General features: G+C 37.3%; 1 protein-coding gene across 3 annotated transcripts in view; it reads right to left on the bottom strand.

Annotated features, from left to right (window-relative positions):
- Positions 1-20,363, bottom strand: part of SLC38A9 (solute carrier family 38 member 9) — an 86,264-nt gene extending 65,901 nt beyond the window's left edge. The window contains exons 1-2 of one of the 3 annotated variants that reach the window (XM_081826861.1): positions 20,218-20,363; positions 9,289-9,438 (exon numbers count right to left, since the gene is read on the bottom strand). In XM_081826861.1, the coding sequence (XP_081682987.1) occupies positions 9,289-9,395 (107 nt within the window). In that variant the 5' untranslated portion in view covers positions 9,396-9,438; positions 20,218-20,363. Of the gene's footprint in view, positions 1-9,288; positions 9,439-20,217 lie in introns of those variants that run through there. The other 2 variants (XM_081826863.1, XM_081826862.1) reach the window with 2 other exon arrangements.
- Positions 20,364-21,196: the final 833 nt, after the last annotated feature.

The following is a 21,196-nucleotide window of genomic DNA, read 5'->3' as shown; positions in this document are numbered from 1 at the left end:
AGTTCAGTAGCACATATACATAATTTGCAAATGAATACCCACATGTATGCACACACACATACATATTCAGTCCCATTATTTTTAGATTGTTATTTTTATTTTTTTAAATGATAAGCGTGGTCTGATGAAAAAAATAAATGTTAATAAACCCCAGGTTGAAAATTACGGATTCCTTATTTTAGAACTCCAAGCTTTACTTAGCTGCAAGTAAACAATTTCATCAACACCATGTAGACATAGAACTTCACCTGAATATTAATTCTCAGGCCTGTATATCTCAATTAAATATAGATTCTACTAAGAATGAATTTCAAAATTCTTTCAATGCAATGCAAGCTTCCAAATTTTGGTTTACAAAAATACGTAAACTGGGGGTGCCTGGGTGGCTTAGTCTGACTCTTGGTCTCATTTTGGGTCGTGATCTCAGAGTTGGGCTCCATGCTGGATGCAGAGTCTGCTTAAGATTCTTTCTCTTCCTCTCCCTTAGCCCCTCCCCACCTGGCACAGTTGCTCACACACTCTCTCTCAAATAAATAAATAAAACCTTTTAAAAAAATCCATAAACTGGTTTATGGGGAGCTTAGGTGGCTCAGTCGTTAAGTGTCTACCTTTGGCTCAGGTCATGATCCCAGGGTCCTGGGATCGAGCCCCGCATTGGGCTCCCTGCTTGGCAGGAAGCCTGCTTCTCCTTCTCCCTCTCCCACTACCCCTGTTTGTGTTCCCTCTCTTGCTGTGTCTCTGTCAAATAAATAAATAAAATCTTAAAAAAAAAAAATCCATAAACTGGTTTAATCCAACTGTCCTGAAAATAAACAGTCTCTTCTTTTATGGCCACAAAATGATCACTAACAGAAATGTGAGGATTTTTGTCTTGTTTTTAGTATCAGCACTGGATTGAGGCTAAAAGAATTAAATAAACACCAAGAATCAAAGTAGAAGCACTTGTAAGCAAATACCAACATATATTCTTCCATTTTTCTCTAGGTTGATATAAAATAGTACCACCACCATCACTGCATCCTATCTTCCACCTAGAAAAAGCAGACCCACAAACAGGACATGGTGAGTGACCTCAACAAAGGAAGATTAGGAATGTGGGAAAAACTCCGAAGACAGCATAGTTCTCCAGCAACTCTTCGTTTTAACTGCTCTATGAGAATGCAAAAATAAATCACAAATTGTCTCAATTAACTTAAGTGCAATAAATTAAGAATATCATTAACTTAATATTTTGAAATAAAGATTTGTCTTAATTATAAATGAAGGGTAGGCTTCAGCCTGCAATGTCATGCCCATTACTACTCTCCTTCTTACACAAATCTACCAAAAGAATTTCTGGAAAAGAAATAAAATTTCCTGTCTTGTAACCTAAATATTCTCCATTAAAAAAAAAATGGGGAAGAAGAAAAATGCCAGGTCAGCATTTTTAACTAAAATTTCCTTTCCTTAAAAACTGGAAAGGTAATACAAAGAGGTGAAGAATTAAGTAAATATAAATACTAAGATAAAATCTTATTTTTAATATATACATGTGATTCTTCAAATGAATATTAACATTGCTTTGCTATGCTAATTCAATTGCCTAGAAATTGAAAACACTAAAAGGAGAATTCATCTATTCTTTAAACAGATCATCAAAGAAAATAAGCCTCTTTCTTGCTCTTCACCCATAACTTAAGAAAGGGCTACTACACATCAAGCCTTAGATATCTTCATCATGGCTCAAGAAAGGCAGATGGCTAAGAGAACTTCTGCTTTGCCATTGGAAATACACTAGCAACAGATGGTCTACCCAAATGGTCATTCAGGTGATAAAGGATATATTTTCAACACAGATGGCAAATATTGTAGTAGACTGATCAGAACCCATTGTTAGCTGTGTGGCATGTTACTCAGCCGACTCAGCCACAGTAACAGAATAGACCATAAAGGCAAGAGTCCACTGTGAAATCTGCCCTGCTAACTGGCTTCTATTAACCAACTTTTACATATAGGAAAGTTTTATAAACAAAATATAAGAGATATTTTAGGAAAAAAGAAAATAAACAGTGCTAGAAAGGGGATTGTGAAATAGGAACTTTCATACATTGCTGGTAGGAATATAATGTGGAACAATCTTTGTAGAAAATAATTTGGCTGTAATATGTATCAAAAGCCTTAATTGTATTTATATCCTTTAATCTAATAATTACACTTCTGAGACTCTACTAGAAGGAAATCAAAATATGGTATGTAGAAAGCTGCTAATCAGCATTATTTTAAAAAATTATAAACAGCATAATATTTAAACATTACTAAATTATGATACATTTAAATTCATATTTTTTAACATAATGTTTAGAAAGAACCCTTGGGGTGCTCAGGTGTCTCAGTCGGTTAAGTGTCCCACTCTTGATTTTGGCTCAGGTCATGATCTCATGGTCGCTCAGCACAGAGTCTGCTTGTCCCTTTCCTTCCCCTTCTGCCCCTCCCCCTCACTCTTTCTCTCTCTCTCTAAAAATGAATAAATAAATCTTGGGGAAAAAAAAGAATTCTTCATATGAGAAAATGCTGACAATACAGTTTTTGGGGGGACATTTCAGTGATTTTTAAGCACAATTTTTACTGCAAAACTTTTTACTTCTCCTTGAAACCTGGTACATTCCCCTTATATATCATTCCGGCTTCAGTCTCTATCCCTAGAGTTTATGGCAGTTAAAATCCTTGGATAGCCTTACCAAAGGACTTTAGGCTTGCATCAGGGGCATGAAGTTCGGGGAAAGGCTAAAGATTGTTTTATTGTCCAAAGGGCCATTTTGATCAGAACACTTATTATGAGAACAGTTTTATTAGAAGCAGTTGTGGGGGCAGAGTGAAATTAAAGTGAGTAGCCCTTACTTTCTAACTTTTCCAGAAACAAGGTAAGAGGTATCCCTAGGAGTCACAGCAGTAGAAAGTACGTCCCTATGGTTGCTTACACCCAAGTCCCTAAAACCCATTCTTAAAGGTCACAGGTTGGTAGATTATGGCAGGATACGACAAATCCAGTCTACGGCATGTTTTATTGGATCACAGCCATGTCCACGTAATCTTGTATTCTATGGCTACTATCACCCCACAATGGCAAAATTTAATTCATAGGACCAAAAAGCCTAAAGTATTAACTATCTGGCCCTTTATAAAAAAAAAAAGTTTCCTAACTCCTGCCATAGACCACTGAAAGTCTCCTTAGGGACTTAGAGGTGGAGATAAGGACTTCTATTCCCCTTCCTGGTGGGCAAAGGGGATAAGGAGGGAGGAGGCCTCATGCCCTTGTCACATCTATGTCAGGGAGTATCTGAATAGGTTTTTCCTTTAGAAATGTTTGTAACCAGATGTTAGTAAACTTCATCCAGCTTAATCCTTTAGAAAATCTACCACCAACATATTACAAACAAAACAAAAATCAAATGAAAGAACTTCAATCTCAGTCAAAACAAATGCCACAACAAATGTTCTTACCCAGAGCAGTGCCTTACAGAAAGCCCCCCAAACACCTAGCCATCAGTACTACAAATGGCCTCATTGTATTCCTGGCTGGGCTCAGCCAGACCCTAGAGCATAGTTACTCATAGGGATATAATTCCACAGGGTTCTTGGTAATGCTGGCTCAGGATGGGATAAACCAGTATTTTTCCTAATGGAAAATGAGTACTGAGTTAAAAAAAAATAAAATCAAAATATTTATAACTGCTCATCATAGTGCTCCCTTTTTTTCAGTGTGTACCTATCTTCTTCCCTGGAGGTAGGGGCTGTGTTTGAGCACTTTCTCGCATACTACAGGAGCTTAGTGAATGTTTACTGACAAAAGGAAAACATATAAGAAAGAAGGACAGGAGGAGGCAAATGGAGAGGGATGGAGATAGAGAGAGAAGGAGGCAGGCAAGGAGACAGCTAGGGAATAAAAGGCAGAAGTAATGAATTTAAACTGAATAAGCAGTACATTAAATTGTATAGACTATGTGACCTCTTTAAAAAAATCATAGAAAAGGACAAGATGAAATATACCAAAATATTTCAACAAAGCTTGCCTCTATGTGATGGAATTTATTTCCTTATGCTTCTGTTGTCAGAAACTTCCTTATACCCTCCTACTAAAAAAGCTCCACCAAGTAGAGAAAAAACATGATTTGTAACAGTCCACAGAAGCACAGGTGATTTAAACAATGCTTTTGAGAAAATGGGTTTTCATTTTGCATATACTATTTTTATCCTAAATTATAGGAATGCTATATTTTCTTTTCTTTTTTAAGATTGTATTTATTTATTTGAGAGAGAGAGAACATGTGCGCATGAGCAGGGGGAGGGGCAGAGGGAGAAGTAGAATCCTCACTGAGCAGGGAGCCCGATGCGGGGCTCAATTCCAGGACCCCGGGATCATGACCTGAGCTGAAGGCAGACACTTAACTGACTGAGCTACCCAGGCGCCCCAAAATGCTATATTTTCTGGATAACTTGGTTCTCATTATAAAAGTAGTACACTGTCTATACTGAAGATAATATATAAGTTATAGAGGAAAATGAAAATCATCCATTAGAAAAAAATCATTTCATATTTTGATGCATTTCCAAATGCACATAGACTCATAAACATGTATGTAAGCATTTAGCAAAAAAGGGTTCCATTGTGGAAAGTAATATGGGGAGTGAAACACAGGGAGAAGAAGGGTGAGAAAAGTGGACAGGAGACGGAAGAGAATAGGAGGAAAAACAAGGAAGAGAGGGAGGATATAGAAGGAGTGCTACAATCAGCAAGTGGGCCATCCGTTCCATGTCACTGATATACAGTCAAGACCCTAGTCCCATCTACTTAACATGGATGGCACATTCCTCAAAATGTAATTTATGCAGCTCTGGAAACCAACAGTCCCGGGAAAACTACTCTTATATCTCTTGCTATACATCTCCATAACCCCTAACTATGGAACTACCAAGCCTTAGTAACCACTTCCAATCATTATTATTGGGCCCAGATCTACCCTTATAAATTAATACACTCTTCACTTTGCTTTGTTATTCCTTCTCTCTCCCAGAACCACAAGTACCCAAAAGAGTCAATTCAGGCTGCTAATCAGGGATAGTATTATTGCCAGATGAAACAGAAAGAGGCCAACTTACATATGTGTAGACTAGTAGACATTCTAAGAAACCAGGGGCCATAGCATAGTGTGTTTGAAGGCACCAGGAATGCTGCTTATTTTCAATATCTACCTCTGTCCCACTGGCTTACCAGACTTCTTGCAATGTTGTCAATTACAAAAAAAAAAAAAAAAAGAAAAATCTAACTTTTAGGTTAGGCTTTTATATTTCTAGGATTCTCCACATTAAAATACAAATAGCCATGGAAAAGGTAATAGACTAGGTCTCTGACACCTCAGACTGTTTCCCATTAAAACACCAAACAGACAACAGATCCCTACAAGAATAGGACAGATAAGTACTAGTGAAAAAGGGGTGAGGAAAAGTATGATTTACCAAGCATTGCCTAAGAGAAAACTGCTGGGTGAATTATTGCCCTGGGGAACACTGTGGATACAAAAGGAGCATGAAAACCCTAGGCCCTAGGAAAAATGGAAAAGGAAATGTTGGTAGAAGAAAACTGAAAAAGGGGAGCTCAAGAAGAAATTAACCACTTCACAGTCTGGTTTCAGGCCAGCTGGAATGTTCAACTCCCAAGGGGCATAATCCCAGAGCAGCAGCACAGTATGAAGCAACCCTGAATACCAGCTCTATCTTTGGTTACCAGAAAGTCTGGGAAAAGCAGGAAAACAATCTCTCAGACCAGTGATTGCCAATGGAATATATCACATACAACATAGGAGATTTCTAAACCTTCCTGTCCCTCCACCCACATTCTTAACTCCACCCCAAGCCAGATGAAAAACTGAGGGGGAAGAGAGGTGTGTAGAGAGAAAAGTGTACATGTAGAGTTGGCAGAAGTTCCTCAAATGATCCAGATGGTTATGACATGTATTCCTATTCTACAGTGACAAGCTTCATCCTCCATGAGTCTAATTAGACCCCAGTTCCACCAATGTGATAAGCAGATCCATCACACTGTCAGTTCAAAGGAGTTCTTAAAATTGTTACATTTGAACTGATACATGATTTTGATTGCCACCTAGTGGAAGAGATAAAATTAATCAAAAGCTAAACTGAGGAAAAGCAAGCTAAAATTAGTATCAAATGTTGTTTTCTATACTCTGATGGCCAAACACCGTTTCCCAAAGTGTGGTTACATGTAAGATGATTTTTAGGTAGCACAAGGACTAATGCTATCTTAACTACTTGATATTTATCATAATGCATATTAGAATAATGATGAAACTCATCATTTCACAAACCTATGAAGATGAGGCTAAATTAAGCCTAATTTTAAGAACAGATTTTAAAATATATCTAAATTATAATATTACACAGGTAAAATTGTAATGGGACAATACCAAAGTTATTTGGTGACTCCAAAATGATCTATGTCTTAGAAAGAGTTGTCTAAGCTGGTTCTTCTAATGAAGATAACTTTCCTCAGTGTGTCTGAGGTTTTTTTTATGCATACAAAGTGAAGTAACCCATCTTTTAATAGAATTAACAATGTTTTTAGGTACTCCTACTTTTTTTCCTCATCAAATAATAGTTCCTGTTTTCTTAAGCAGAATTAATTCACAAGCAAATTAGCATTCAATACTGCAAAGTGCCTATAAATATTTGCCTTCCTTAAAACATGCTCACCTAGGTAGTTATCCCATGATTGTCAATAGTTGATCCCTTCTCATTTTGACAAATTTCATTATAGAAAATATATTTCCATTTAATCTACATGGTTAAACAGATTCTCAGAGCACTGCCTGAACTCCTGCCAACTTATTGCAATGGAATGCACTTTAATGACCTATATTCTATTGTCACAGTGGTCAATTATTTATCATAGAATTCAGAGGTTTCAAGAAAATCCTGAGCATTCAATCAGCATTCATAAGTTCTTGTATTCACTTGATGTTGGAATACACAGTGAAAATTTTAAGATTCATTTCATTATCTTTTGTGATGGTCACTATGTAAATGACAATGATACATTTCTTACATGATAAACTTCACACTGCCATCTCTAGCTTCAAGAAAGACTAAAATATTAAGTATCTGGAAAACGGAAATAGGATTATGAAGACTAGCTTAAATCAATCTTCCTTTATCTCCTAGATTGGAATCTATTCCCACTGTTGACAAAATTAAGATTCTGTGGGCAAGGAACAGACAGCATCTGCCACACTTCCCACCTCAAGCACTATTTCTCCCTAAGGAGGCAACCACTCTTAAATTTACTACTTATTCTTCCAGAATCATTTATACATATTGTATTATACACAGTTTATTTATTTTTACCCAAATGATGGTACACTATATACACTGTTCTGCACTTTTTTTGATTTAACAAGTTGAAGACTTGTTTCATTTTGATATGTAATAAAGCCACTTCCTTCTTTTTAATGGGTGAAAAATATTCCATTGTATCAATGGGCCAAAATTTATTTACCCAGTCCTGTAAGAAAAGACATTCTGGTTGTTTTAAATCTTTTACTATTATAAAAAAAATACTGCATTAAACAACCTTGTACATAGAGTATTTGACATTGTGAGTTAATGCTTAGAAGTGAAACTGCTGGTGGGGCGCCTGGGTGGCTCAGTTGGTTAAGCGACTGCCTTCGGCTCAGGTCATGATCCTGGAGTCCCGGGATCAAGTCCCGCATCGGGCTCCCTGCTCAGCGGGGAGTCTGCTTCTCCCTCTGACCCTCCTCCCTCTCATGCTCTCTGTCTCTCATTCTCTCTCTCTCAAATAAATAAATAAAATCTTTAAAAAAAAAAAAAAAAGAAGTGAAACTGCTGGGCCATATAAACTTTGGAACTGGCTGCTGACATTTCTGGGGGTGGGGGGAGACATTAAATTTATGGACTAAAATTTAAAGAGCATAAGACTGTATTTTAGAGTCCTTCCACTGACTGCAAAATATGCCTTTTCATTAAATGTCATATTTTACCAATTCTAATATATACACTTCTAAAATATGGACGCATCTGCATAATCCAGGATATCTTTTAATCACTGTCCGCCAGGCAGCTGTCATAAAAGTAATTATTCCTGGTGGTATGACAGGTAATTGTAATTCCTGGTCATTTCAGTCATCAAACCATTTAAGAACCACTGGAGAAGAAATATGAGCCATATTATTGTCAGAAAACCTTCTATGACACCTTCTGGTAAAATCAGGAAAGTGCAAGCATCCAAACTAAAGAAAGTGTCAGTGATTTGAAAGAAAATTCTTTTAACAAATACTACATTATTAACATTCTTAATGATACAAAGGACCACTGGGTGTGGGAAGGGGAAAAAAAACAATTTTGATGACACCAAGTCAGAAAACTGATTGCAAAGAATCATATTCTAAATGTAAAGTATTAGTAATATCTTAACTGAAATATTTTGTTTTCATTTTTATAATTGCATAAGAAATACATGATAAAATACCAAATAAGCTCAAGAGTTCTTTCAGTAAATTAAAAAAAAAAAAATCTCTACGTCCTAAGAGATTATTGCATCAGGTATACTGGTAGCAGTTTATCTTTGTGTGTTATACTACAAAAAGAAGAACAGTTCAACTCACAATCAGCATCTCAGATATGAAAAAATACTCTAAATCTTATTCTGAAGTTTCTCTCATATAGATTTTGCATACTGTTAAGACTACTCTTATTTTTTCTTTTGTTCCATTACACTTTCTTACTGGAATACTATTATTTTTGTTTATTTTGTAAATAGCCACTTTACTGAATTCTCTATTATTTTTCAGTGGATTCTTTGGGGTTTTCCAGGTATGCAATGAAATGAATTTTAAACTATTTGCTGGAATTTAAGCTCAGTGAAGGTAAGGATTATGTATTAATTTTACTGTTTTATTTCCCAGTACTTAGCATATTACCTTGCACAAAGCAGGTAATCAATATATATTTGTTAAATGAATTACATAAATGCATCTTACTTTGAAAATTTAACCCAACCCCTTTCACAACACAAATGGTGACCTTAGTCAAAAAAGTCAAATATAAAGAACGAAAGAGTATTCATATTTTCTCCCTTCCACATACAAACATACAGATGCTGTTAAGTAACTGGATATTTTATGTTCAAAACTACATATATTTGGTTACATAGTTAGTCCTAGTCTAATAATCAAAAAACCCTAGTTATGAAATAAATGTTTTATTTTAATCACTTACCTTTTGGATCTTAGATCTGATGAATCAAACTGGATATTCATAGGTCCAGGATTTATTATTTCATGATCTACCTCAGGGATGAGAAGATGCTGAGAACCACCATCCATATCTGCCACTTTTCTTAGCCTCTAAACACTGATGAAGTCAGTCCTATATAAATCAGAAAGTATAAAAAATATAAAACTTAATTAAAAATTATTTTACTACTAACAAGTAATACATTGCATGCATAAGATATTAGAAAAATATAGGAATTTGCTGATGATATCTTAATGAGGTATATGCCTAAATCTTTTATCAGAAATTAGCTAAGCTGAATTGGAATTACTGTTTATTTTTCAGCTTACTAAAAAATAAGTAGGGCAATCTGTTTCTAGTAATAAAACAGATTAGGCTATTTGGACTTATTTTCCTGTAGAAAAAAATTGGATAAAATCAGAAAATGTCTTTTGAAACGCATCAAAAATGATGATAATCAGGCGATTGGTAGGTGCAGGTAAGGAACCTAGTGAGGTAAATAGCTCAAGAAATTGCTTCTGCCCAGAGAGTATTTGCTGTACCAGGAGAAAATGGGACTGAGGTTTTCAAGGCCTTGTGAAGTACTAGGAAAATAGAAGATAAAACCTGGGATTCACCCAAAGTAAGGAATGATGTAATAAGAAATCATCCCCTTTCCCTTCTCCAATAACATAGCTGGGAGTACAAAGATCTTTACCATTAGATTGGGAATTAACAAGCAGGAGAAGTGCCGCATTCCCTCACGAGGGAACTACAAACAAGATTTCCTGACAATGCCCATAGGCAGTGTATGTGTGTACACATGCACGCATGCATGCATCTGTGGAGGAGGAAGTGTTCAATACCACAAACTGCGCTTCATATGGCACAGTATAGATATAAAACATTTCCATCATTATAGAAAGTTCTACTGATCTAGACAATGACAACTTCCATAGTAACATTTCTAGCCAAAATTTCTCTCCTGCATTTCACACTTGCATAACCAACTGCCTACTTAACATCTTTTTTTTTTTTTTAAGATTTTATTTATTTATTTAAAGAGAGAAAGCATGCAAGCAGGGGGACTGGGGGAGGGAGGGAGAGAATTCCAAGCAAACTCCCTGCTGAGCCCAGAGCCCAATGCGGGGCTCAATATCATGGCCCTGATATCATGACCTGAGCCGAAATCAAGAGTCAGACGCTCAACCAACTAAGCTACCCAGGTGCCTCCATCTTTTTTTTTTTATTAATACAATTGACATATAACATTGTATTACTTTTAGATGAACAATATAATGGTTTGACATATGTATATATTCTTCTTAACATCTTTATTTGGATATAACAGACAACTAACGTCCAAAACTGAACTTTTAATTTTTTCCCAAAAAAATACCCTACCCATTGTTTTCCTGATTTCAATTGCTAGCATCTCCCTCCTTCTAGTTATTCAGGCCCAAATCCTTAGAAGTATTCATGACTTCTTTTTCTTAGTGTACATTCAATCCATTAGGAAAATCGTGTTGGTTTTCTCTTCAAGTATATTCAGGGTCTGGCCACCATAATTTGTTACCAAGATTTCTACAACAGTTTTCTGATGGAGCTCCCTGCTTCTACCCTTATGCCCTTACTGTCTACTCTGTACATAGCAGGTAGAGCTGTAGAGAGATAAAGACAGGCATTTGATCTCACCCAATTGGTTTTTATCACTGGGGGAGGTGCTATTAGACCCAATGGGTAGAAACTAGGGATGCTGCTAAATATCCTACAATGAACAAGACAGCCTCCTACAACAAAGAATTATTCAGTCCAAAATGTCAATAGTTCTGAGGTTGAAAAACCCTGCTCTAGGCAGGTAAAATAAGAAGTTGATAGAAAGGGACAGAAGAAGACCTTAAATGGTGATGGCAATATTGTATTTTTCAACTTGATTCTGGTTATATGGCCATTTGCTTTATAATTATATATATGTTTTATGCACTTTTCTGAATGGATGTTGTATTTCACACATAAGCACGCACGCACACACGCACACAAACACACACACACACACTAAACGCCATAAAGTGAAATAAATAGGTTTTAACATTTAAAGGCAAGTGCTTTACCTTTATTCTTCAACTCTAAGTTACTATGACTATCCTCATTTTATAAACAAGGATACAAGGTACAGAGAAGTTAACCGATTACAAAGTTAATAAGTAAGTGGGAGAGTTAGAAGTCAAACCCAGGCAGTCTCAGTTCAGAGCCTATATTCTTTGCCATTATACTGTGCTTCTTTCCTGTTCTTTGCCCTTTGTCTCTCTTTTATCTTTCACCTTCTCTGTTTTCTTTTTACCAGACTACTTAAAAGTATAGTTTTATTGGTGCTGTATTTAACATAGTCTTATATCTGTTGTTGCTATTTTTCTAAATATAGCACTTAAAACAGAGTAGAAAGAAAACACTTGAGTCAGCAATCCTTACCTGCCACTCACAACCTACGTAATTGAAGATTAACCTTCATGAATCTATTTTCCCATCTGTGAAACTGAAACAATAGCATCCACCTCACTGGTGTGGTTGAAAATTAAGTGAAATGATGCATGTTATACTTAGCACTTTGTAATAGGAAAATAAATGTTCAAATGTATTATTATTCCTCTCAGACAACAAATGAAAAAACTTGTTGTTTTGTTGTTTGTTTGTTTTTTTTACACGTGCAGCCTCTTGAGGTTTTCCTCTTTTCTCTAAGTGAAAATTTCTGTAATAATGAGGAGGTGAGAGATAGGCAAAAGTTGTCAAAATGCCACTATTAAGTAACATAGATGTTGGTAACATATTCTATCCCCAGAATATGTGCATTTTCTTTCCTGTCATTCCCTTCCATTTCCATCTTCTGTTTTCCTGCCCAGCATTTAAGCCAAAGCTCTCATTAACTTATTAGTCTCACTAGAGACAATGTTGAAGTACCTTATGTAATAGTGACTTTTCAAAAAAAGTGAAATCAAAATACTACCATCTCCTGTCATGAAGGGCTTTATTTCTATGTCTTTCTATAAAGAGTATACAAATAATAAAGAGTATACATGCAAAAATGATTATTTTAAGATGAGACAACCAAAATACTGAGTTAACGGCAAATCCTGAACAATATATTCATTCAACAATTTCTCACCAAGCCTCTACAATGTACTGAAGTACTGAGAAAAAAAATATTTTTTTAACTCATGGTCCCCATCTTCAATAAACTTAAGAAATATTATTATTTAGGAAGCCTAGAAGTTAGGTAACTTGTTCTAAATCACTTAAATAATAAAACCTAGTAGGATGTTAATTACCAATTCCGATTTTCAGTTCATCATTTTACTTTTAATTAAAATCTACACCAATTGCTGGTCCTAGCTCCTAAATTAACTTTCTAATAGATCAGTGCAAAATTTATTTTTTTATGGGCGCCTGGGTGGCTCAGATGGTTAGGCGTCTGCCTTCGGCTCAGGTCATGATCCCAGGGTCCTGGGATCGAGTCCCACATCGGGCTCCCGGCTCGGCGGGGAGCCTGCTTCTCCCTCTGACCCTCTCCCCTCTCATGCTGTTTCCCTCTCACTCGCTCTCTAAAAAATAAATAAAATCTTAAAAAAAAAAAAAAATTTATTTTTTTATGGTAAAAAGTTTACTTGACTGTTTAAAACACAGATTCACAAAATGCATTGTACATATTTAAATGTGAAGCATCAGAAATGATGCTGAATATAAAGTATACATTATTCAAAGTAATCGTTATTAATCTTCCATTAATATGGAAGTAACTGAGGCAAGGTTAAGTAATTTCACAAAAACAGAGTTAGCCGAGAAGCAAAACACAAACTTGATCTTTCAGTTCCTTCCTCTACATAATAAAACTAATAATTCAGTTGACTTGTTTGGTCTTAAATTTTAAAACTAAAAAGCAGTATTTTTCAAGATTACTTTGAGCCACTAACTATAAAACTAGGATTGAGAGTCCTATTAAACTTCCTTAATTTAAAACTGTCACTAGTGGAGTGCCTAGGTGGCTCAGTTGTTAAGTGTTTGCCCTGGGATCGGCCCCCCATCTCACTGTCTGTCAAAAATCTTAAAAATCTTTAAAAAATAAATATTTTATTTATTTATTTGAAAGAGACACAGTGAGAGGGAACACAAGCAGGGGGAGTGGGAGAGGGAGAAGCAGGCTTCCCACTGAGCAGGGAGCCCGATGCGGGGCGATCCCAGGGCCCCGGGATCATGACCTGAGCTGAAGGCAGATGCTTAACAACTGAGCCACCCAGGTGCCCCTAAATAAATAAAATCTTTAGGAAAAAAAAAAACTGTCAATGACTACTTAACTTGAAAAAATTGCTCCCTGGATATAAAGAGTGAAAATACTCTATATAAAATACCAACAAAAATACATTTTAAATTAAGGTGGACATAGCACAGGAATTAAAAACTTGGGAAATAAAGATATTGTAGAGAAGTTATGCTGTGTATTGGTTTGATATGATTTCAAATCTACTTGTTTACAACCTAAGTGAATTGTTTTAATCCATCTGTTTATGACAAAGACAAAAAAAATTGTTTTAGAAGTTGTTTAAAAAAAAGTTGCTTTGACATAAGAACGAAGTAAGCTGTGCTAGGATGTTATCTCAACTGTTTTCACTGATAAGAACTCAGGAGCTCAGTTGCTTATCAATAAAAACATTCGAAGAAGCAACTATGGCAAGGGGATTATCTGTACTATAAATAGTGAGTTTGGAAGGACTATCAGAGCTCTCCAAAGACCTGGGGGCAATTAGATGCTGCTGAGGCAAAGGCTATTTTTACCTGCAGTGGCAAAAGCCGTGTAGCAGCCCAGAAGATCATCTTGCCCATCAACAGGGACAATGACCTTCCCTAGCAACATGCTCAAACAACAGAAGATTTTTACTTTTGTGCAGGCAGCTGGACATTAGCTCTGGTTGGCTAAGCTGTCCTTCCCAAGTATCAATTCCAAAAAGGTACATCTTAACTAAATTTGGACTTTATTCCTTTCATCTCCCCTTGTCTTGAACAAGAGTGTGATTAATTTGTCACTGAGTTGGAGTATTTCTTTATTGGCTTATCAAGAGTCATTATCCTGTATACTACTGGCTTGTGAAATTCCCACAGTGGACCTATGTTAAATAAACCATTGGCAAATACAATCTCAGTCTCAGCATTAAACTTGCCTCCTGAAAAAATCGAAGTTATTAGCTTTACAGAATTTTTAAAACATTCTTTCAGTTTCAAAAATTAAATATTTTAGGAATTGAAAAGATGATTGTCAGCCAGTATCCTTTCAACAAAAAGAATAACATAAGAACTGGGGGAATATTCATTCAAGAAAATCCAAAGCACATAAAAATTTTTCTAACAACCTATAAATTCATTTGTGTAAACATTTAGAAGCATGCCAGGGACTGTTAAATTCTGTATAGAAGTTTGCTATTATTTCTGAACTTAATAAAACTAAGCTTAATGAAATTTGTATACTGTGGGAGAAAAGTCATCAATAGAATTGCTAAGAAATACTAGAGAAAATTTATTTATTTATTAAATTAACATATAATGTATTATTTGTTTCAGGGGTACAGCTCTGTGATTCATCAGTCTTACATAAGTCATAGCACTCACCATAGCACATACCCTCCCCAATGTCCATCACCCAGCCACCCCATCCCTCCCAGACCCCTCCACTCCAGCAACCCTCAATTTGTTTCCTGAGATTAAGAGTCTCTTATGGTTTGTCTCCCTCTCTGGTTTCGTTTTGTTTCATTTTTCCCTCTCTTCCCCTATGATCCTCTGTCTTGTTTCTCAAATTCCTCATATCAGTGAGATCATATGATAATTGTCTTTCTCTGATTGACTTATTTCGCTTAGCATAATACCCTCTAGTTCCATCCACTTGTTGCAAATGGGCTAGAGAAAAATTTAAATATTGATGAGGAGACACAACCTTATTGCTCCTCAATCTCTAAAAACTGATAAAATCATCTTCAGAAAGTATTGCCAGGATATTCCTTCATTTGAATTATACACAATGGTTAATTTGGGGCATGGCCTACACTGGTTCATTAAGCAGAGTGTGGTAGCTGAAAGCTCATGTGTCACACTGGATTTGAATCCTGGCTCTGCTATTTCCTATGTGACTTTGGGCAACTGATTTAAATTCCCTAAGACTCACTGGTTCAGGGAATAATAAAAGTACTAGTCTTACAGGGTTTGAGATTTAATGAGATAATATACATAGTGCCTCACTCACAGTGAGTGTTCAACAAACACAGCTATCATTTTATTATGAGTTTGGCTCTTTAAAAGTAATTAGCAAAATTATGTCTGGGCTTAACTTAGTGGTGTGGATAAAATCAGGTGATGATCTATATGCCTTTAGTATAAAGCGGGTAAACTCGGTGAGGTAAGAAAGATAAAGAAGTTGAGCTTCATAGTATTATTGAACTGTCACAAAGAGAAAAGACCTAAAGGACAGAACTCATTTCTGAAGAAGAAAACTGGGTGTCACTTTGGAGAAAAACTCAGGGAAAAAGATAAATCAATAAATAAGTAGTGGGAGTTGGGACTAACATTTACTGAACACCTACTACTGGACTAAGTTTTTACATGTTATTTAACTGTAACTAATTCTTAGAATTTGAGAAAGAGGTATTACCTTCAAATTATAAAAAAAGAAACTGAAACTCAGAAGTAACTTGTCCTATATCACTTGGCTAATAAAGCCACAGCTGGGATGGAAACCAGGTTACTTAGGTCCCAAATGTTACTTCCAGTATACTGTGATGTCTGCCCAGACTTCTGTTTTTAACCAATACTCTCTGCAATATTGGTTCCTATACTAAACTGACAATGCAGTTGAGTTTAGGAAGAGAGGATTCTTTTAACTTCTGGAGATTAATACTTTTGCTAAGATTAAATGTTAGGAAACCCAGAACAAGAAAAATCTAGAAAGGTCCTTGGATTTCAGTCAGCCTTACCAAAAAATGATCATCTAAGTTAGGGAAAACGTGAGGGGTGTTCAGGATTTGACATAAAATTTCCAGTTTAATCACATATGTATATTTGTTCTGAGCAAATCTGAAATGTAGCATTGTCAAATTAGCTCTTTATTGGGACGCCGGGGTGGCTCAGTCAGTTGAGCGTCTGCCTTTGGCTCAGGTCATGATCCCAGGGTCCTGGGATTGAGTCCCGCATCTGGCTCCTTGCTTGGCGGGGAGTCTGCTTCTCCCTCTGCCCCTCCCCCTATGCTCGCTCACTCTCTCTTTCTCCCTCTCTCTCTCCCGAAAAAATAAATAAAATATTTTTTAAAAAATTAGCTCTTTATTCCAAACAAACAAGAACACTGTTTCTTCTCAGTGATCTAAATAAGCTGTACATGAGTCCAAAGTCCATAGTGCCTTTCAAAGATTTAATAATATTCAAGTAAATACAAAGAATTTTAAGAAAATTGGTAATTTTCAGTTGCCTCAATTAGACAATTAGCCTGAACTTCAAATACCCCAAAAATGCTATTTTGAAGGAAATGTAATGCCTTTTGGAAGTCTTGATGAGTACAACTACAAGATATTCTCAAGTTTGATGAATTAGATTAAAAGGCAAATTAGAGTTCCATGTTAATATTACATAGATAATAACACAAAATAGTGCCATCAATGATTAACTAAAATGTTAAAAACTAATTTGCCATAGACAACAATGATACAGGGAGCTAAACATGCAAGATGACATAAACAGATACATTCACTTCTAATGGCTCACTCAATCCTCTCAGTTTTATTTTATTTTATTATTTTTTAAGATTTTATTTATTTACCTGACAGAGAGACAGCGAGACAGGGAACACAAGTAGGGAGAGTGGGAGATGGAGAGGCAGGCCTCCCGCGGAGAAGGGAGCCTGATGTGGAGCTCGATCCTAGGACGCTGGAATCACGATCTGAGCCAAAGGCAGACGCCCAATGACTGAGCCACCCAGGCACCCCAATCCTCTGAGTTTTAAAACAAAGTCCCAGAAGCAAGACTATTAATGTCAAAGCTAAGTCATTTAATAATAAGTCCCACTTTAAAAATGGTTTCAGTATGGAGTCTCAATAGGAAAATGACAGTTTACTGACCTGCTTGCTGATACCTGTGCTGAAAAATACTTTTCTCCATAAAAAGGACATAGAAAGCAACCAAATAAAGTTCATTTGACATTATTCTTCAAAGAATTGACTATTAAGTATCAGTATATTTCAAAGAATGTCAGCTCTTTTCCATACTAGGCTCAGAAGTGTCCTTTCACAATTCTTTGCAAAAGCCAATCTATAGTATCTAGCTAAGATGCTAGCATCCATCTACAATAGGACCCATCAGTTTTTGCCCACAGAAATGTAGAGCTGACCCTTGAACAAAGCAGAGGTTAGGGGCGCCGACCCCAACCCCCCCAACCCCACAGTTGAAAATGCACATGTAACTTCTGACTCCCCCAAAACTTTAGTAAAAGCCTACTTTTGACTGGAAGCCTTATTGATAGCATATATAGTTGATTAACACATATTTTGTATATTGTATGCATTATACACTGTATTCTTACACTAAAAGCTAGAGAAAACAAAATGTTATTAAGAAAATCATACGGAAGGGCGCCTGGGTGGCTCAGTTGGTTAGGCAACTGCCTTCAGCTCAGGTCATGGTCCCGGAGTCCTGGGATCGAGTCCCACATCAGGCTCCAAGCTCGGCGGGGAGCCTGCTTCTCCCTCTGACCCTCTCTCCTCTCATGCTGTTTCTCTCTCTCTCTCTCAAATAAATAAATAAATAAAATCTTTAAAAAAAAAAAAAGAAAATCATACGGAAATTACATTTACAGTACTATACTGTAAAAAATTCACAAGTATAAGTGGATCCGTGCAGTTCAAACTTGTGTTAAGGGTCAGTTTTATTATGGACCCAGCATACAAGTATTTATATGTTCTTTCTTAGAGACTGAAAATTAGTATTACCTAATATCTCTGCATATGGTAGAGGTTTCAGAGACTGAAAATTAGTATTACCTAATACCTCTACATACAGTAGAGGTTTGAACCTCTGCTTACCAGAGCAGGGGTTGACAAATTTTTTTCTGTAAAGGGCCAAATAATATTTTCGGCTTTGTGAGCTTTATGACCTCTGCAGCTACTCAACTCTGTCCTGTAGCACATAAGACAATATATAAATGATTGAGCATGGCTGTGTTCCAATAAAACTTTATAAAAAATAAATGTATCTGGCAGCAATGGTGTAGCAAATTTGGTCATAGTTTACCCACCTCTGTCCTATGCCAATATGAAAGCTAATGGAACCATATCATAAAAAAGGCAGCTTGGTGAAAGAAGTTATGCTATGTATATGTGTTTTCTTCTGTATAAGTCTGTAACTGCTACAAGTCTGGTAACAAACTTATCTCAACCTCTTCCTTATGAATCATTTAATGGTCAGCCAATAAGAGCTATAATGCTCCAATTCTGAGGAGACTAGTGGAACATGCTTCCAAATTGATCAATAAATGCTTCAAAAGGTGTTAAATTTGACAGTGCTGGAGGGCAATGTAGTCTAATAAAGAAATTACCAGCCAAAACAATGCAAAGGGAACACTAAACGCTCTCAAGTTATGTTTAGGCAGTAAGAAAGAAAGAATGCTGATGAAGGACTGAAATTTAAGTGTATTATAAAATGCAGGCCCAGTAGAAGTTTTTAACCTCTTAATGATTTTTTTAACTTTTATGCTCATTATCTCCTTCTTAAAAAAATACTATAAATTATTTTATTTTTTAATTCAGGTGGGTATTCCCATCCTCCTATGCTGTTTACCCTTTACTGTAAATATTTAGGGTATTGTAAAATCACAATTAGCATGCTATTTTTATATGACTGAGATATACAGCATTTAGGATTGAGAGAAGCAATCTAAGGCTAAGTGTTATCAGAGCTCAAGTGGGCATACGTTGGGAAAGGAAAGGTCACATCTTAATTTGTTACCAACCTTTTATATTACTATGAAGTTTGTAGCGATTTTTCAAGTTAAGACAAGGGTTTCTTTGACCTATTGAGAAGTTTAAAAACTTTCCCTTCAGCGGCTGCCTATTATTTTGCATACCTAAGCATTAAAAAAAAAAAAAGGAGTAACAGGTTAGAGTTTGCTGATCTACTGATCTCAGCAATAGATTAAGGCACTGCTTCAGAGTCATGAAAATTAGGTTTTAGTCAAGTTGGCCATTAACTGGCTGTCTGGTCATGAGCGAGGCAGTTTCTCCAACTTGGTGGACCTTAGTTTCCTCATCAGTAAAGTGAGGAGAATGTGCTTGACTAGCTATTCTCGAAGGCCTCTTCCAGCTCTAGTATTCTAAGACAGCTAAGATGTAAAGTCACCTACTATCAAGACACCCGCTCTCACATTTGAGCCGGGGAAAAGTGTGGCGAGGACTTCAGTGTTTTGGCCCTCCATCCATCTCAAGGCATCCTAGCTCAAGGCACAAAGGTGTTGTCAGCTGCCTTCCAGCTCGTCCCTACTCGGGACAGAGAAGGTTCTCCCATTCTCGCAATAATTCCAATTCTCCTCCTTCTCACCCGGTTGTTTACTTATTATCACCCTCAGGCTCAAACACGCACCGACTCCCCACAGCCCCTCGAATTCTCAGCTCCCGCGGGAGTCACCAGACCCAGAGAGGAGCGCACGCCGCTCCTCCGGAGTGGTCGCCTCAGTCCCCGACTTTGGCCTCACGGATCCCCCAAGAAGCAACCGTTTGGACGCGTTTCACTAAAGAACTTCCCCGGTGACAGCCGGCTCCACAGCAAGCTCAGCGGTTCCCGCCGCTTCCCGCCGCCTCCCCTCTGTCCCCTCCGCTCGGTCCCGAGGGATGATTTTGCAAGACCAGGGAACTGCCCTACCTGCTTCCGCCAAGCCCTCAGTCTCCGAGAAGTCAGCGAGAAGGCGGAGACCCTTTCCGAAATCCTCTCAACTTGCTGCGGCAGGGCTTCTCCCCCCTGAACAGGAAGAGGCAATAGCCTAGGCCGCGGGGGCCGGCGGGGGATGGAGTTCTGAGCGCGTTAAGCCGGCCGCCGCCGTCAGACCTCCCGCCCCTGGGGACTACAACTCCCAAAGACCTCTGCGAGAGCCTACACGCCTCTCGCCGCAGAGCCCAGACCTCCAGCTTTGGAAGGAGGGGCGGTCCAGTTTTGCAAATCTCATCTCTGGTTCCTGATGTTTGGCGTTGTGTGCGATGCTTGCCTGAGGTCCAAAGGCATCTAGGAGAAGAAATGCCATCTCCTGCAGTCCTTACACCTCCAGAGGTTACTTAGGAAAGGGTTGACGTGACATCTCCATCTAGGGCTGACTTCCCACTGTCTCTTCTCAGGCTCTTCTGGCTAGTGTTCTGTACTGTCGTCACGTGCTTGAATCCCACGGACAGCGAGGGAAACTGGTTTGAAAAATGTTGGGTTGGGACTCTCACTCTTTTGGCTGGACACTTAATTTTTGTTGTTGTTGTTGTTCTGGTTTGTTTTCTTTTATTCTTTTAATGCGTTGACAAATTCGTCCCTAGGCTAAAAGGGGCTTTGGGAGTATTTTAGTCCATTCTCCACATCCCTAGTAATTTCTCCCAAAGCCACCCCAGATTAACCTGTAATCTAAGTAAAATTAGTGTGCTTGTTGTAAAAAGTCAGCTCAGTCAAAGTCCCTTGGAAAGCATATAGCAACACCTAAGCCCTTCTTACATAGGAAGCCAGTTACTTTTTATTTCTTTTAAGAAAACAACCAGAAGAAAACAGCACATGTAATGGGATAAAGAACCCAAATTAACGAATGCAAATTTAATAGCTACTATTGAGTGCCAAGCATTTTACATATAATACCTTTTTAAGTCTCTAC

Source organism: Leptonychotes weddellii, chromosome 7 (genome assembly GCF_054177405.1).
Source record: "Leptonychotes weddellii isolate Sample4059 chromosome 7, ASM5417740v2, whole genome shotgun sequence".
Taxonomy (NCBI): domain Eukaryota; kingdom Metazoa; phylum Chordata; class Mammalia; order Carnivora; family Phocidae; genus Leptonychotes; species Leptonychotes weddellii.
The sequence above is the reverse complement of the archived record's forward strand: the minus strand, read 5'-3'. Positions and strand labels throughout refer to the sequence as shown.